Source organism: Pogona vitticeps, chromosome 6, assembly GCF_051106095.1.
Source record: "Pogona vitticeps strain Pit_001003342236 chromosome 6, PviZW2.1, whole genome shotgun sequence".
In the NCBI taxonomy this organism is placed as follows: Eukaryota; Metazoa; Chordata; class Lepidosauria; order Squamata; family Agamidae; genus Pogona; species Pogona vitticeps.
This window is the reverse complement of record NC_135788.1, coordinates 101,121,160-101,140,673: the sequence shown is the minus strand read 5'-3', so window position 1 is coordinate 101,140,673 and position 19,514 is coordinate 101,121,160. Positions and strand designations below refer to the sequence as shown.

Here is a 19,514-nt window from a genome sequence, read left to right as displayed (position 1 = left end):
CACCTCTCTCCCATCAGGCTCAAAATGTCCCACTCTTGCTACATTCCCACTTCTGACCTGCGGGAGGGCAATGTTGAGCTGTCGCTGGAGGGATTCTTTCTCGTGGCCCAGCTCCCGCAAGCGAAGCTGTGAAGTGGCCAGGCTCTCCTGTGTGTCGCGCAGTGTCTCCAGCAGCCGTTCCCGCTCATTCAGCATGTTGACCATAAGCTGTTCAAAGTTGGCATCATCGGCTCCGTAGGCCGAACCACGGCGGTTGTCCTCATTGATGGTGGGCATCACTTCGCACATCATCATGCCAAGCGGGATGGGGAGGGGCACGCAGGGGCCTCCTCAGGAAAGAATGGAAATTAAGCCCCAGATCCTGCAGAAATAGGAGAAATTTATTTATTTATTGGGTTCATGCCATACTTTCTCCCAAATTATGACACTCAACACAAGCAATAATGAGAAAATCACTGCAACAAATGCAGTTAAATCATAAAAGCAATGGGAGGGGACACCAAAGTTTGGCAAAAGTTCCTTTTTTGTACAGTACTACAATCCTCAAACTCCCCCAGTCACCAGCTAATGCTGTGTTTTTAATAAACTCCACTAAAACACAATGAAACAACAAAAGAAAGCATAGCACCTTCTAATGACATAATATTAGGAAGTTAGAATCAAAGCAGCAGAGAAAGGAGGTGAAAGCAATGGGCCCTTCTTTGCATACATGCTCATTCGTGGGTACCTCCAGTTAGAAGGATCAGACAGAAAAATCTTCAGCCTGAGACCAGGAAAGACACTACTGTCTGAAGTAGATGACCCTAGGCTAGATAAAAAACAGTCTGAGCTGGTGTTCCTATAATGAGGGAAGACCAAATCCCAGGGCTTTTCTGTGGTTAGTCAGATTCTGGCGTTTTGCAAGAAGAGCAGAATAGTCTAAAGGCAGAGGGCTGAAACTGCGAATTCGAACACACCAGAGTTTGAAGCGAGTTCGATGCAGCAAGATATATGGTGAACTTACAATTGTTATGATCTCTATGCACAGAAGCACTGCCTTTGGCAAAGGAAGGTCAAGGAACAGAGGCTCCAAGCCACGAATCCTAAAATCAGGCAACAAGACGGCACACATACTTCTGCTAATTTATTGCAAACGAGATGGAAGATGTTATTATAGTAAATAGTACGTTCTCGTCACCGCCTCCCAAGCAAAAGCACCAGTTCCGCAACAATGTTGGATGCCTGGGAAGAAGGAGAACTAAACAGAAAGAAAGGCAATTACAGTAATTCAGTGGGTGGATGGATGGAGAGAGTAAGCAACAGTCACAGGGCAGGCATGAGGCTCAGCCGGTTAGGGAACCAGAGCTATCAGAAATCAACTCAGCTCCACCCTCACTTTTACTTCCCAGCCCACGATGGGACAACTAGTTCCTGCCAGCATGACTCAAGCCATCCAAATATCACAGGACTCTAGTACCCATCAGCACCAGCTAGACTGGCTAATGGTGAAGGATGATGGGAATAGTACAGTAGTGCCTTACAAGACGATGTTAATTCGTTCTGTGAAAAACATCGTCTTGTGAAAACATTGTCTTGCGAAACGCGGTTCCCCATTGAAATGCATTGAAATCTATTTGCGTTCCAATGGGGAAATTGTCGTTTTGCAAAAATCGTCCATAGAAAACATCATTTTGCGAAACGTGGTTCCCCATTGGAATGCATTGAAATCTACTTAATGTGTTCCAATGGGGAAAAATCATCGTCTTGCGAAAATCGCCCATAGAAAACATCGTCTTGCGAAGCGCAACAGCAATCGCAAAAACTAATCGTCTTGTGGATTAATCATCCCACGAGGCAATCGTCTTGCGAGGCACCACTGTAGTTCACAAATATCTAGAGGGCAATTTGCATATCCTTGATCACTCAACACTACTGTGCAGGAATAGGGCCCATAGCCAATTCAGCCTGACTCCTGTGCTGAGGCAACACATCTGGCCCTGATGAAGCTGAAGGCAAGCCAATCTATGCCACATGCTGCTGCCTGATTCCCCAGATGGCATGGCCCAGTGGCCATGAACATCCACAGCCTCAATTCAAAGTGCTGTTCTATGACAAACAGGCATCACTGCATTATACTGAAGACTCAACTTTCCAGCTCATATAAGTAGCATGTTTGGTGATTATAAAGTCTTCTCAGAATCTTCAGGGCAGCTCATAAACACCACAGAACTAATAATAGTGACCTTCATAACAATCCACAAAGGCAAAGGAAGTGAGGAAGGGTAAAGGCACTGAAGTGCTCAGAGCTGGTTTCAAAAAGTTACTGTTTCAACTACATCTCCTAGAATTCCACAACTAGCAGGGCTATGCTGACTGGGGTTTCTGGGAGTTGTAGTCCGGAAAGTGAGCTCTTCCAAGCTCTTGTTCAAGATGCGAGTTCGTAAGATTTGGCCCAGTATTATGAGTTGTGCAAATGTGCCTACATGGGTAGCAGTTGGCAGAATCTTTCACACTTTACCTGACTCCGCATTAATTTCTCTCTGAAATGCTAGGCGTTGTACAGAGCACTGAGTAACATGGTTCCCACCTGTGGGGATTATATTCTTCATGGCAGGGTGGAGAACTGAAAAATTGTGGGGAGAAAAGGCCCAAAGAACAGAAAGGGGGTGCATAGTCAGTACAAAAAAGGAACTGCTGGAAACCAAAAGATTCTCCTGAACAGCCAGAAAGTCTCTACTTCCACAGCTCTGGGGAGGGTGGGAACAAAATTTTATGAAGGCGGAACAATTTTCAGGACCAACAGAGTTACTTATCCTTAATTTTTTCCCCTCAGCTCAGGTTTGTGCAATTTAATGCAAAGCTAGTTGACTCTCCTTTGAGATACTGACCTGTCATACTTGTTCTTTATAAGGCGTTTTACATACTCGTTCCATTAAAGGGGGAAAAGGATGAATCTAGAGCGTGATGTGATTTGCCTTAGTTGACACAAGCTTCATGACATCTACCAACTACCTCCATCCCATTCTCTCTCAAAGCAAGAGGCAGTGTAAAGGAAGGAAGGAAGAAAATATTATCATGCACATCTTACTAATACTCTCCCTCAATGTCCTACAGCAGTGGTTCCCAACATTGGTCAAACCAGGTGGTCTTGGACTGCAATTCCCAAAAACCCTGGCTAGCACAGCTGGTGGTGAAGGCTTCTGGGAACTGCAGTCTAAGAACACCTGGGTTAACCAAGTGGGAACCACTGTTACAGGCCTCTGTTGCCAACACTTCTGCCTTTCACCTGCAATTCAGTTAAGGTATGCCATTTATAATGGCAGCATGACTCAAGCCATCCAAATATCACAGGACTCTAGTACCCATCAGCACCAGCTAGACTGACTAATGGTGAAGGATGATAGGAATAGTAGTTCACAAATATCTAGAGGGCAATTTGCACATCCTTGATTATTCAACACTACTGTGCAGGAATAGGGTCCATGGCCAATTCAGCCTGACTCCTGTGCTGAAGCAAAGAAAATATTATCATACAATCTTACTAATACTCTCCCTCAATTGACCAACATTGGTCAAACCCTTCACTTCTGCCTTTCACCTGCTATTCAGTTACAGTATGCCATTTATAATAATAATATTGTGCTGTCAGGTCAATTCAAATTTATAGTGACCCTTTTCAGGGTTTCTCTGAAATGGTTTATATTCCCTTCTTCTGAGGGTGCCTTGGGGCTATGCAGCTCACCCAAAGCCACACGGGTCAGAGGCACAGTGGAGAATTGAACTCCCAATCTCTGCCTCAGCAACCAGATACCTAACCCACTGCATTATCCATCCAGTTATGTCACTTATATAAAGCATCAAATAAACACATCGAAAAGGGGAGGGGCAAAAGAGGACAGCCATTTGTGTAATCTTTGCATATACTAGTTGGCATATATATAAACACAAATGTAGACTTGCTTACTGTAATTTAAATAGGATACATACATGCATGCACGTTTATATGCAGAGACACACACTTAGAAGTGACAATAATTTAGAAAGAAAAACAAGACATCTTTAAGCCTACTGGCTCAGTCTGCTATTCAGCTACTAAGTCTTGAGGGCAACTTCAAGGCCCTGGGCTTCTCCCCTTTCTTAGAGTCTTCATCATACTTGGGACACTGAAAACTGCCCTCTGCAAAGTTGGATGTCTAGCTGTTTGCTGCTCAATATCTTACTCTTCTTCCTCCCTTGCAATTAAACTGCACCAGAGACAGAGAACCTACCGTAACTCTGTGTGGGTGGCAGCAGTTCCCTGGGGGCAGGGACAATTACAGCCACCTCTGCTCATGCTAAAGCAAGTTTGAGTCTAAAAGTGTTGCCCTATTTAGCCAGTTTGCACACTTCTCCCATAACCATCGCTGCCTTTCTGTCCTCTCACTACTCTTGCCCTTTTACTGCCCTGCCAGGTGGCAGCCTGTGCCTTAGAACAGTCCCCACAGCCACGGCTTTCCTCAACATCCTATTTCTTCCGCAAGCTTTTATTTCTACCCACACAAACATACCATTCCTGTAATATCTCTTCTTCCTGTTCCCGACAGAGAAATAATCTCTGATTCAAATTTTGCATTAGCCATGGACTTGCTAGTTAATCTCAGGCAAAGCCACACTGTTGTTTTTAAACTAGTCAGATTCCAGTTAGAGAGAGAGAAATTCTGTGGCACTACACAGGGTTCAGGAGATGCTCAGGTTGCTCTCACAGATATCTATTGCCCTAAAATTATCCTCAGGCCTCTCTGACCCTTCCCAGCGGTTCCCGACCTTGGGTCCCCAGATGTTCTTGGTCTAAAACTCCCAGAAGTCTTCACCACTATCTGTGCTGGCTGGGATATCAGGGAGTTGTAAATTAAGAACATCTGGGTCCCACTGCTTCAAGCCAACAAGCGTATGGCATCAACCTTTTGTGAGTGTGTCAAAACATTAAGCATTTGTTGGGGAGAGGATGAAGCTAAACCTTCTGTTTTCTCAACTGAGCCTACCTGAGGGCTACCTGTGATTCAAGCAATAGATTTGTTTTAGTTAAAGCCTTTGCTTTGAAACCCATTTCATATTATTTATTATGGGGGACGTAGAAGGAGCCTCCCTGAAGGGTGGAAATGAACTGTGAGTAAACTTGGGCGTCCCCTGGGCAACAGTGTGCAGCCAGCAAATCCTTCACTTCCAGAAGTGTTGCACTGGAACAGCGTCAAGCCCACCCACTTTATGGATGCCAATCTCCTGGACAACGGCTGAGGTCAAGAAAATGTTTCTACACACATCTCAAGTTCTGACCACTTCTGGTCAAAAATGGTCTGACTGTCTTGACATTTAAAATGGTTTTGGATTCTGCCTATATTTCAGGTGCATCCATGATTTTGAATTGCCCAGTGCTCTGACAGGAATAAAGAAAGATTATGCTCAGCAACAGAAGGCCATCATAACCTGAAGTGTCAGTTAATGAACAGTGGCTGTCAATCTGAAGGAGAATGGGGAAAACAGGTTTTGCTCCTGAGTTTGAGGACCAACCCACTTTAAAACATGGAACGAACTCAAAAAACCTTCCTCCGTTTCTCAAGCAGACGGTTAGCAAAACTGAAGGCAGCCCAAGACCTTTCACTACCAGAAGCAAAGGACAAAATGGCACCCACTCCCACATTCTACACAGAAAAATGAAGAGGACTAGCAGTGGAATTTTATTTCAGCAATGGTGGCAGTGAAGTTTCTCCAATTACACCTGAGAGGAGATATCATGCACATAATGCACACCGATCCATCTGCCAACAAAGGAGACAGGGGGCGGGCAGACAAGAATATGGCTACGGAGCTGTCATGGCTTCCTTTCAGGACCTACTGTGTGAAGTATGTGCGTCATGCTGCCTAATGGGAAGATCAACCATGATATGAATTTATTTTATTTATTTTTATTTATTTATAACTACATACCACTTGCCGTGTACACATTTATTCATAGTTATGTATCACTTGTCATGTACAATGTAACCATTCAGTGTACAACAGCACAGTTCTCATTATTAATTGCGGTTGTACATTATTAAGTGCTGTGGTACATTGTCCTCATTATTAAGACAGACAGGGCAGATAGTTAAAAAAGAAGAAGCTAAAACCCAAGCAGCTGTGACTGTATAAACTAAAAAGCAAATAACAGATGACATTGGTGATCAAATGCTAAAAACAGTTCAAAAAACTTTCCATTTATTTATTTATTTATTTATTTATTTATATCCCGCGCATCTGGTAGATTCTACCACTCTGGGCGGCTTCCAACATAAAATATGTACATTAAATCAGTACAAACATTATAACATAATTCATAACAGATACAGTGCCTAAGATATAAAAATAAAATAAAATAACAGATAGGGGAAAGAAAAGAGAATCAAGAGCTTAGGAGGGAAGGCCTGAATGAGCCTCCATGTTTTCAGTTGGCTTTTAAAAGTACCCAGCGTATAGGGGCCTCGCGAATCTCCGGTGGGAGGTTATTCCAGAGGCGAGGAGCCACCGCCGAGAAGGCCCGGTTTCGTGTCTTTTCCCTCCGGGCCTCCCTCGGCGTCAGGCTCCTCAGCCTCACATCCTGGCTCGCGCAGGTGATCCGGGTAGATCTTGGTGGGAGCAGGTGACACCTATACTGTAACAAATATTTTGCCTGTTTATTTCTGAAGGAAAAGTATTCCAGAGGGTGGCTCCCACCACAGGAAAGATATTCCTTGGTTGTCACCAGTTAAATGTTTCCAGGAGGACCTCTGATTATGCTGGCAGTATTTGGGCTCATCTATGTGAGAAAATGTATTTTTTTAGGTTTCCTGCTCCCAGGTTGTGTGAGGCCTTATAGTTAATATCGGACTCTTAGATCTGACCTAATATTGCCTTTATTAACAAATTATTCCAACAACTATGTTCATTTGGGGATATATTCATACAAAATAATAAACCAAGTTTCTGGAGGCTCTTGGTTTATCATGAACAACTGTGTGCTAATAGCAATGTGTTGATTCCCTTCTGCTTATCCGTTGTATTAGCTGGGTGGTAGCAATGGGGCCAACTTCATTCAATTACTGTAGTTTTAAAAAAAGAATTTCCAAAATTCACACATTTCACATTTGGAAAAGCAAGAATTTAAAAGAGAAAGAATGCAGGACAAACTGAAAATGATAGGCTTGTCCATTCAAAGCAGGGTTTTAAGCGCTAAATTCTTAAAAAAATCTGGAACTGGAGCCTGGCATATAAAACCACGTGAACGCTGAATCAGTAATACCACCTTTCTGAGACTCCTCATTATTAACTCATATTAGAGCAGACAGGTTGAAAATGTCACTCTCTATCCTATGTGCTTTTTGAATTTGTTAAACACAGAAGGGTGAAATTTCCATTTTTCTTTTTTTTAAAAAAAATTACCAAAAATGTATGAATTACATATTCTAGACAATAACTTGGAATTTTAAAAATCTGAAAGTGGGAGACAGTGAAACAGATTTTCTCATTCCTACCCTCTAGATGAATCATGAATGGTTTGTGTACTATGATGGGGAATGCATAGCCGTCCAGATGTTGTTGAACTGTAACTCTGATTATTGTTTATCTTTGACTATACTTGGCCAATGCCAATAAGAGTTACCATTCAACATCTGAGAGTCCACACACTGCCCAGTGCTGTTTAGTGTTACATCTGAACCAGAGATAATGTCTGTTGCTCTCTGTACAAGGTAATTTGTTACCATAGAATAAGCCCTGGTGTGCGCTCATGGCTTATGAAGGAAGCAACAAAGCCATATTGTACCCTCTTGTACACCATTTGTTTGTGATAAATCCAGATTGTCAAGAATCCTGGCTCACTGTTCTGCATAAATATAGGTATCTGCTCATAAACAGTGACTGAGGCCACTCATTTTGACCCTTCTTCTTCCACACTGCACATTAATGCAAACCAAGCAGGTATCTATTTATAATATCACTCTGAGAACCTGGTAGACAGGTAGAATGCTCTACCTTCAGGAGAACAGTAACCAAGGACAGGACCTTTTCTGAGCTGGCACCCTGGTTGCTGAAATTTTTCTGCATGAATACCCACATGTACCAATGTTCTTAGCTTAAAATGATATTCATTTTCCCAGGTTTCTATAAGGCATTAACTTGGTCTCTCTTTTTTTGCAATTTTTTCACTCTTTATATTTGATTTTTTGTGTGTGTGTTTATTATTAGTGATATGATTATTGTAAGCAACCTTGACTTGTGGGGGGATGAAATGACAGAATTTAAAATGTTATAGATAAATAAATGGATGTAGGTATGTGCCCCAATTCTCATACATATATATTTGTGTGTGTGTGTGTAATCTGGTGGTGGTGGTAGAGTGATCCTGGACATTGTAATGCAGAAAATGACTTCCTCAAGGTCTATGAAGAGGGCATGTTTAATCTGCACTGCCCTTGCCATTTTTTCCAGTCTAATTTGCCCCCATCTCAATCAGCAGCTTGCCCCACTGTGTGTGTGTGTGTATATATGTGTGTGTGTATATATATGTGTGTATATGTGTGTGTGTGTGTGTGTGTGTATATGTATATGTATATGTATGTATGTGTATATATATACGTATATATGTATGTATATATATGTATGTATGTATATATGTATATATGTATATATGTATACACACACATATATACACACATATATATACATACACACACAAACATATATATACATATACATATACATATACATATATACATATATATATAATGTGTGTGCGTGTGTGCGTGTGTATATGTGTGTGTGTGCACATGTATGTATGTATGTATGTATGTATGTATGTATGTATGTATGTATGTATGTATGTATGTATGTATGTATGTATGTATGTATGTATGAGAATTGGGGCACATACCTGCATCTATTTATTTATCTATAACATTTTAAATTCTGTCATTTCATTTCATATATATATGATTTATTTATATATAAATCCTTAAGATTTTCAAAGACAGGAGTACTCTACTTTATAAACTTCCATTGCTGAACTCTCACTGACATTAGGAAAGCTGTTATTTGACATCCTAGCTGCACATGCTCAAACCCACTTAGTTCACATTTAAGATAAACGCTCACTCTATAAACAAGTGAAAAATGAGAGCCCTGAACTGAAACCGTTACATGAGGAGTTATGTTAATCGCCTTGGGAACAAGAGAAAAGGAGACATAGAGTGCTGTGTTTTTTTCTTAAAAAGGGGGGTTCTTGGTGGTTCAGTGGTTCTGGGCATAAGTCTGGCTGGAACCTGCATTTCATGATTTTTGGATATTTCCCTAAATCCTAGAGCCTGAATTCAATTGTTCACCCCAACTACAGTAAAACCATGGAATCAATGAGATTTATGTAAGTGCGGACTTGCTGTTTAGCAACCGATTCAATAGGACTACTATAGCTGGAATGTTAAGTGCCTCAAGATACCTCAGTGATGAACAAAAGACTCTTTTGAGACTGTAGATGTCCAGAAGCACATCTTGCTTTTAGCCATTCTCGAGATGAAGGAGGACTCTGGTTCCCTGCTCTAAACCCCAGTTGCACAAAAATATCCCCAGAGCATACCTCTTGCAGGCCCACCACTTAAAAAAAAAAACTTCTTTCAGACTGGCTCCATGCGCTGCAGCTCCTGTTAGAGACATGCAGCTTCCCTAGAATAACAAGATAAACAGATTCTATTCCATATGCCTACCAAAGTGTCTGAAAGAGAAGTAAAAGGAGCTTGAGAGATAGAGATGCTTTTGAATAGACAAGAGTTTCTTACCTGTTCAAAGGCACAACGTTGCGACTAATAAGTATGTAGGCTGACCCCCAAGGAACCCTAGCTCAACTGAAGCTCAGCAGTACATAGAGGGATAGGTGACTTTTTTATGTCAAGGGCTGAACACCCTTGGGGGTACTCTGACAAAGGCCAAATAAGTCACCTGTTGATGGGGTCAAGACCAAAAAGAGCAAGATCGCACCTTCCCTTTCTCCCCCTAGCCTCCTTTTCTCCCTCTCAAACATCTTTCCCACCTGGCATCATGCTAGTGCTGGAGAAGGGAAATATTACTGTCCCAGATGCCAGAACTGATCACTTACAGAGGGGGTTTTGAAGTGGAGCTAGGAGCCATATAAGAGCTGTCTGAGGGCCACATGAGGCCCCTGCACTGCAGGTTTGCCTTTCACTGCTCTACACCGCAAAAAAATAAAGCCATGGAGGCTGCCACACATCCAAATAATGGTACATGTTATTCATCACCACTACACAAACACGCACACTTTCCTTTCCACTTCAGGAAGGCAGTAATGGGTCCACCACACAGGACTGGTGGATGTTGGGAATACATGGATACTGGGGGGGGAAAAAAAGGCAAATTAAGCTCCTGCCTCCAGACTAATGCACAATCACTCTTAGAACTTCACAGGGTATTAAGAACCTATGCAGCCATAGGTCACAGAACGACAACCAAAATATAGCAGAAGTATATATACCTCAAACACTCAGATCTGAAGAACCCTGGGAAAGAGGGGCTTCATTACACTGCTCTTGTTTACAGACCATACACTAGCAGTCAGTAACTTGAGTACACGCATTTACACCCTTTTTTGTGCAAGAGAAGAAGAAATGTGGACAAACTCAGACACAAGATTGTGTATACGGAGCCTGATGTGAGACACAACAGTCTGAATGCTCATATCCCCTCTTCTCATATTGGCCTGCACACAGAGTTAATAACATAGCTGAATATGAACACTCTAGAACTAAAAGCATACGCCTATAGTACAATATTAAAGATTTTTGTATGTTTCATAGACACACCAAAAAACTTCAAAATTCATATTCAGGCACAAAAGTAGATGTTCTGAGCATGTCTTACTTCGTTTCTTTTCTTTGTTTTCCATCAGCAAGTTTCTATCCCTCATGAGTAATCTAAGGAAGACTCAGAAACCAAGGAATGGCAAGGCTAATTAGTTGTGCCATTGCCACATGATCTGCTCCGTTTAATAGCCACATCCTTCCTTTCTACTTGTTATATCATTTCTTACTGCCAAAGATTCTGTGTTATTTGAAGAGACTCCCTTCCTATGTAAGCAAAATTATCTGGGGGCAGGGGAGTAAAATCAGCCTACATGATGCCATTTTAGCTTAATAGTAAGAAAGGAATATTCATTTATTCCAAATGAAAATGTTGCCTATTGAACAGAATACACAATTCCACACATTCAGGAGACTACACATTCATTCATAACTGATGAATGCCTTTGCATATGGCTAGGTATGGATATGGAAAAAGGTGCACAGAATATGGACATGCAATGTTACCAACTTCTGTTTGTATACATTTGGGCACCTTTGCATGAGATAGGCAAGGCTAGATTCGCAACACTGCCAAAAATGCACTGATTACAGGCACCACTTGCCAAACTAATGAGCAATGCTCATGCTTATTTGTCTGTCTGCAATCAGCAATCGTGCACACAAGCCAAAGACAGCACCAGTGCACACTCAGCATGAGAAGCATCTTTAGTGTTCCAATCCTCTCCCTGTGTGCCAATGCAGCTATTGAACAGATTCATTATGTACTTCTACTGAGATACGCAAGTAAAGCAAACACAACATGTTAAAGCAAGTGTAACCACATACATGCAGATCAGTGTCTCACAGAGCGCATGCAACTTCCACATAGCACAAGTATGGTTTTTTTTGTCTTTTTGTGTTCTTTTTTGGGAGGGGGGGCTTTTTTATAGTGGCAGTCCACCACACTTCCGCCATTCTTTTCAGAATTACATAACATGCAGCTAACTTCATCTTAGCACATAAATTGCACACATCTCATGTGGATACACCATTCTACATCACAGATATCTAGAACGTGCACATTCCAGTGGAACTCTGCCCAAAACAACTTGCAGCACTGGCACAGTTGCTCAAGCAAGTGATGCTTTGGTATTTTTCAGCATATCTGTACACACGACAGAGTTGTCACCACTAGCATGTCATCTCTAATATTTCCTGCAAGCGATCCTATACATTTGACTATGTCCAAGCATGGGAAGGACTGCCACTCCTATTGATACACACACACACACACACACACACACTCAAGCAATCATGCCATGTGACTGTTTTTGTACCTCAATGCATGTGCAGACAGTTAAAGCAAGTGTAACAGAAATAAGCATGTATCTGCATCTATATTATCCTTCATCTACAGAAGTGGCAAGTGCATCGGTATTTTTTGTGCAAATGTTTTTCACATTAACAGCTTGCAAGAGCAAAGTTGTGAAACATTGACAGTGCACATAGCATGCGTCTGAGTCTGCCTCCATGTGTCTGACCATAACAATTCCCACGCACTCATCCTATTTTAAACACCTACACCTGAGCTAAATATAGGTTGATCAAAGTTAGCGATGGATGACTGATGAACTTGGTCATTTGGAACTAAGAGATATGTGGATTTCCAACCCAAGGAAGGGAACCTGTGGCCATGCAGACATCAAAGAACTACAACTCCCACAATTCCTCACCAGGCAGACAAAGATGAATGGCAGTCAGAGTCCATCAACATCTGGAGGGCTGCAAATTCTCCACCCTTGCTATAAAATCATTGCAGATCCCTTCCAGTAGACACTCTCACCTCAACAGCATCATGAGGATGGGAGGTGTAGCTTTAAAAACACGGGGCGGAGGGAATCCACATTTAATAAATTCATTACTATCCACCCTTTGTGTAAAGGGCTATAATATGTTTGCCAGCCAACAGTTTAGCTTCCACAACCCTCTACCATCATGAAATAAACATACTCAGCACCTCGTTTTTTCCACTATCTCATAGTTCAGCAAAATAATGGCCTAATATCTCCAAAAGGGTCCTTAGCAAAAAACAGATGACCCAAACAGCAGGGTATTGGGGTAACAGATGCCAGATTAAGAGGTACATGAAGCAAATTTCCAAACAGATGTTCTGGGCAGCAGGGGTGGGTGGGGAGAGACATACATATAAAGGGAATCCGTTGCAGGCACCTGGAAGACAGAAATGTATATGAACTGAGAAAACAAGTTAAAATGTTGGTTTGATAAAAATGGAGGCACCAGGAAGGAAGAATAAGAACAAGCTGATGGTACTGTCCGATAGAGGCTGAGGAGATAGAGAGAGAAAAACTGGAAGACCTGGAAAGAGAAGCTATGCTAAGCTGGAAGAAGAGATGGTTTGGGAAGAGATGAGGTGACAAGGCACAGATTGAAATGTATGGTTCCCAGATACAGAAATCATGGAAATAAGAGTGGCATGGATACAGCCATGAACCAGTGGGTAGAGGTGATGGAATGGATGAGGACATAATTGTAGATTTGAGCCAAACAAGGGAAACCAGAGTAAAATGTGGGCAAAAAAAATTATGATGGGTACAACTGGATGGGGTGACATATAGTGGTTACTAGACAGAGCAGGAGTGGAGTGACCCCTATGAGATACAGTATAACAAAGAGGTTGTCTATGTGGATTGCTGTAGCCAAAGGAAAATGTGAATAGAAAACAGATCCTACACTGGATAGAACAAGCAATGGGGTACTGGGAAGACCGGCCATATGGAAATAAGGCAGAGCTCAGGGTAGACTGGAAGGCCTGAGGACACAGGTGGGATGAAGTCAGAAAGGGGTGTGTGCTATAAGTCATTAGAGGGGCAAATGAGGAAGAATGCTGGAGCAAAGATGCAATGTGAAACAGTTAAGGGCAGATTGTCAGGGTTTATTTGTAACGGGGGCATTTAAGGATCAGAGGGGAACTGGGGACAGCAGAAGGGAACACAGAGAAGACTGAAGTGGAGGAGTCAGGGAAGAAAAAGGGGAACTGGAAAGAAAAGGTTATTGATATTTTAACAAGGAGCAGAACAGAGGGCTATTGGAAGGGGTGTTTGTGGGGCTGGAGATACAGTATATGGAACTAAAAGAGGGAAGAAAATCCTAGAGCAGAAAGGCCATGTAAAAGATGGGTGGGGGGGGGTTGGAAGGCTTTTTTCAGTGGGGTTCCAGTGGCCCCTCCCCAGTGTAGGGCACAGGGTACACTGCAATTGCTGGGCCCCTGAGCGCAAGCAAGGCAGCCTCACTCTGGTGTCGATGGGGCCTTGAGGATGGAGAGGGTTGAGGCAGGTGGGTCGGCCTTGGCAGGAAGAGGTTTAGAAGATTCCAGGAGGGAGGCAGGGGAAAGCAGGATGCAAGCCCCAGTCGGGGGAATTTGGGGTGGAGATGGCTGAGGCTGACAGACCAAACCGGAGGAGGAAACCTCTTGCGGGGAAGGTCTCGGGGAGGGGGGCTCCCAGGTGGGGAAAGGCAGGGATGCACACCGGGAGACTGAACAGGGTGGATAGGAGCGGATCGGCAGACGGTGTGTCGGGGAATCAGGATGGATCTGGGGCGGGAAGGAAGAGAGATTGTGGATGTGACGGTGGAGATCCGGGCGGGTGGATCCCTGGAGAAGATCAGCGCAGGGTGCCTGGGGAAGTGGTGGGTGCTGTGCTTTGCAAAGCCAGGAGAAGAGGTGGGTGCTTGGGAGAGTCGCGCGCCCCGGGTGGCAGCGCAATGGGCGCCGTGGGTTGCGGGAGCCCAGGGGATGCGGGAGCTCGACCGAGGGGCATTGGAGGAAAAGGCCCGGCGAGCAGGGAAAGAGGGGCGGGGAGAGAGGGGCAAAGCAGGGGGTCTTTAAAAAACAATAACCATCTAAGGCTGGTGGTCAGTTTTGGATAGCGCTGTGGAGGGGAGAGCGAAAGCCAGGGAGAGGTGGCATCGGGCAGGCGACAGACCCGGTCCCCGTGGGCAGAATGGAAGCGAGGGGCGGCTGCAAACGGGGAGCGGCGCGGGGTTCCCGCGGAGGACACGGACTTCCCGAGCCCGATTCTTACCTGCCTTTGCACCAGGCGGGGGAGGCGGCGGCGCTGCTGCTCCAGCAGCTGGTGGTGGCGGCGGCGGCGGCGGCGGCGCGGATGCAGGAGGGATGCAGGAGGGAGCCGGGTCCGGATGCTGATGCCTGGCCCCCTCCCCGGCCTTCAGAGACGATTCCCGTCCCCCAAGGGGACCCGACTCCCCAGCCCCGGCATCCCTCCCTCCCGGCTGGCCGGTCGGCCACCGCCTGGCGCCCCCCCTCCAGCCCGCCCAGGCAGCTCCGGAGAGCGAGGAGAGGAGAAAATCCCGCCCCTTCGCTCAGCGCAAAAGCTCGGGCGAAACTGCCCCTTTAAGAAAACCCAGATTGACAGGGACGCTGGCCAACGGGCAGCTAATCTAGTCCGGGACAGCCCCTCAGGCACCGCCCACGCGTGGAGAAGGGAGGGGGAGGTTGGACTCCGAGTGGCAAGGAGGCCAAGCCAATGAATGGAAAGGCTGGTGGGCGGAGGGGGGGGCATGGGAAGCCAATTGGGGAAGCCGGTGGGTGGGGTTGAGTTTTAGGATGATGTCATTCGGTGGTTCTTTAGGAAAAAGGAGGGGAGGAAGAGAAGGAGAAAAAAATCGGATGCATCGCAGGTAGAAACGGGAGGGGAGGGGAGGGGAGGGGAGGAGTAGGGAAATATGTACGATATTCATGCAACATCCTAAGGAAATGTCCCGGTTTGTGTTAAATGATCTAAGGAAATGCAGTCTGTCCGGTGAAAAGAACGAGACGTTGCACCACTAAGGGCGGAAAAAATGCACCAAATGCCTGCAAAGGGAGAGGCAGATAGAGAGATACAGGCAGAAGTCGGAGAAATGATTCATGCACTTCAGAGAGGATCTTTTATCTATGCATGTACCACCTGGAGATGCACCTGAGAGGATCGGAGCAAATGCAGCATTCCGGGGGGAAAACACCAAAAATAAAAAAAAAACACCACAGCCTCTTCCCATGGAGAAGATGCACACCTCCATGCGAAAGGAGATTTCTCAGGGGCTACGGAGGACGAGTGAAGCGGTCTAGGGAAATGCACCACTCCATGCGACACAGGGAGAAATGAATCAAGCCACGCATTACAAGGAGATTCACCAGCCCCATTGAACTCAAGGGAAAGAGCAATATGCGTTTCTCAAGAGTCTGGAAAGGGAAGAGTGTAGGGTGGGTTGGGGGGAAAACACATCAGGCCACGTGCTACTGAGAAATACACCAATTCGTGCAAGGCAGGGTAGAAAGAAATGCATCAACCCTTTTTTTTTAAAAAAAGTGTCAGTCAACTAGGCTAGAGAAATGCACCCCACGCCTTGCGGAAATATTTGTGCAGTAGCCTATGAAAACTCATCTGTGCAAGACAGAGACCATGAAACAATGCCCTGTAAGGTAAGGTGTGCTTTGCTGGCATCAAATGTGCTAGCTTAGAGAATCTGGTAAAGACACAGAAATATATCAAGGGATGCAATAGGGGAGGGTGCAAAAAAGAAAAATCAATGCATGGAAAGCAAAGAACTGCAAATCAATGCATCACGGAAGATGATCCAGAAAGAGAGCTGTAAATCAGCCGTGCATCGTGAATGGTGGCAAGGCTTGGGTGGGAGAATAACACGTTTTATTCTTGGTATTTTATAAATGCTAGTTCTGAAGCAGTACCAGCAGGTTGATTCCATTCCCATATAAATGCATTGGAGAAACAGAGATTTAAGGGCTGCCTTTGTTAAAAATGGGGCAAGTGTACCCTTTTTTTGCTAGAGGGGAAAGGAGGATGCACAACCTTCATGGAATATACAATATGTATCACACACACACAAAAATCTAGTTCATTGTGGAAAGGAATAGCAAAACAGTTCATGAGTTGACAGGGCAATGTGGCATCTATTGATTTTTCTTCTTGTCTGGGGAAAAAACATTTGTTAGGATCTCAGTGGTTTAGGCATCTGGCTGTGTAGCCAATATTTGGGAGTTCAATTCTCCACTGTGCTTCCTTGACGGGCTGGACTTGATGATCTATAGGGTCCCTTCCAGCTCTGCAGTTCTAAGATATTATTTTGCAACTTGACATTCATTGATAACTCTGGCGTTAGCCAGTACAGGCTTATGAAAGCACAACTTGTGATTGTAAAAGACGTGCTAACTGATGTGAACTGTGTACCACAAAAGCTTTAATAAACGTGTTCATTGGCTGCCACAAGACGTCTGCTGTTCTGCCTGTAATGAAGTCAGAGATCATATTTTCTTGTGAGAAATACTGTATTTTTAGTAATGTGTAATTTCCCTTGAGGGAAATGAACTGCTTAAAAGATGGCTTAAATAGTAAGAAAATGCATCGAAAGCATTGCCTGACAAGGTACGAAGAAATACATGAAGTCTGTAACAGCTCAAAGGCATGTCGGTGCAAGCAAGCAAAGACAATATTCTGATTTTAACAGAGCCATGCCAAAATTCAGCCACCCTGAACTCTCAGACAAATGCATTAAACTTCACAGTCCAGATAATTAGTCTGAGACACAGAGATAAAACTAGGGAAATGCACAAATGTCAAGTTCCAGGAAAATGCTCTTTTCTGCCATTTAGAAAATGTTCCTGCATGCAGTGATGTAGCAACAAAGGGAAGTGGAACCCTGCATTCAACTACAGAGCTCTGGAAGAATCATGGAAATACACATTTATGCTACCTATCTGCAACACAGCGGTAATACCCATTCATGCAGCCATTACAAAACAGAATTGCCCAGGTGGACATGCAGTTCCAGATTCTGATACAAGAAAATGTTAACCAGTGAACTGGTTGGATCTGGGATTTTTTGCACAATTTGAATCATCCACTGAAATCAATGGAACATGTACTAATTATAACTAACATGTATTTCATTAATTTCAGTGGGCCAAAACTACCAGTTTATCATAATAGGTAGCTGTTGACAGAAAAAATTGGTTAGCTTATCTAAACCTTGGAGGTGGGGGGTTGATGCATGCTTGTAGAGAGGGAGTTAAAAGTAGTGGGAAACTTTTGACTTTTTAGATGTGAAACTCCAAAATTCATCAACCCCAGCTAGCATGGCCAGCAATCAGATGATGGGCCTGATAGTCCAACAACATCTGGAGGGCCACAGGTTCCTGCTACTTTTCTTAGCTGCAGTGACCACTGCTATAACATGAGTTATGGTCAAGCTATATATTGTATCAGGGGTTTTTAATCGACATCTTTATCTTTTTAAAAACACACCAGTCAAATAGTGTCCCCAGAGTACAACCTGCACACACAGCTGCTATTGGGAGCTTTAAAGAGACATATGCATGACTATATTTCTATTGTATAGTTTTGATTTCTTGTGATGAACGAAGGAAAAAATATGAATATTATTTAAATGCACTGTTTTGTTGCAGTTGAATACATCCAAGAAGAATGGGAGTAAGTGATGCAGATCCGGCCAAGATGGTGGGCAGAGGGAGGGTCCTTGCCAAGTTTAGTCCTTGGCATCTCCAGTTGGAAAGATAAGAGAAAGAAGATAATGGGGGGGGGATCCATCTTTCTGAGTTATTAAAGTGCTACTCCCAACAAAATCAGAGGTCATAGGGCTAACTGGGGAAATAATAATAAAAGTTACTGGTTGGGACAAGAAGTCCCAAAATTCCTCAGGTCTGGTTCTTTTAAGATCTTGCTAGGAATTACTTTCTGGCCTCGTAAAATTATCCTCCACCCCAATCATGCATGAACATCCCATTGCTAGGTGTATTCCTAGCAATGCCTTGATGGTTCCTGATTTTCAAATGGTGTTTATCTTCTTCCAGCCCCTTTGTATTTTGATCGCATCACTCCAATGTGTATGCCTGGTTATTTTGTAAAGTTCCCTTTTATTCCACACCCCGTCTCCATAGCAGCAGCTATAGCTTAATTTTAGACAGTGCTCAATAACAATGCCTTAACATGGTTAACGTTTTGCACTTTCTCTAGTTTATTGATCCATATGTTTTTGAGGGCCTACTTGATAGAGGTCTGAGGTAGCAGAAAGAGAGGGATGGAAAAGATAGACCTCCTCAGGTCTCCATTTGAATCAGATAATTCTCTTGAAGAGGGCTGGATAGGTGAGTAAGTTAGGTTTCTGGTCACAGAGTTAGAGGTTGGGAGTACAGTTCCCCATTGTGCATCCTAGAAAAGGCAGCCTGTGTAGTCTGGGGGAAGCTGTATACTCCCAGTATGCCCTCAGAAGAAGGGAATGGTAAACCACTTCTAAACACTATCTAGAAAACCCTGAAAAGGGTGACCTCAAAAAGCAAAGCAAAGTGTGCTGCTTATACCGTAGTGCTTCAAGCACTCTCTGGGCAGTTTACAAGTTAACTATGCAGGCTACACATTCCCCCCCCCCCCAGCAAACTGGGTGCTCATTTTACCGACCTCGTAATTCTGACCGTAAGTCAGAATTTATTTGATGACACAGTTATGCACAGTTATTATGAATTCCCTTGTATTTTTTCACAAATGGAACCTGCTGTATAGTTTCTCTTCAGGGCACAGGAGTTGTGTCGTAATGTGGGATATGCATGACTGCAGCAGTGGGGAGAGTTCCACCTAAGGCCAC

General features: G+C 43.9%; 1 protein-coding gene across 16 annotated transcripts in view; it reads right to left on the bottom strand.

Moving 5' to 3' along the window:
• The window catches only part of PPFIA3 (PPFI scaffold protein A3), a 61,913-nt gene extending 46,771 nt beyond the window's left edge, over positions 1 to 15,142 (bottom strand). For 15 of the 16 annotated variants that reach the window (XM_020794034.3, XM_020794040.3, XM_020794037.3 and 12 more), the window contains exons 1-2: positions 14,921 to 15,108; positions 58 to 361 (exon numbers count right to left, since the gene is read on the bottom strand). In XM_020794034.3, coding sequence (XP_020649693.2) covers positions 58 to 294 — 237 coding nt within the window. In that variant the 5' untranslated portion in view covers positions 295 to 361; positions 14,921 to 15,108. Of the gene's footprint in view, positions 1 to 57; positions 362 to 14,920 lie in introns of all 16 variants that reach the window. The other variant, XM_078378001.1, reaches the window with a different exon arrangement.
• Positions 15,143 to 19,514: the final 4,372 nt, after the last annotated feature.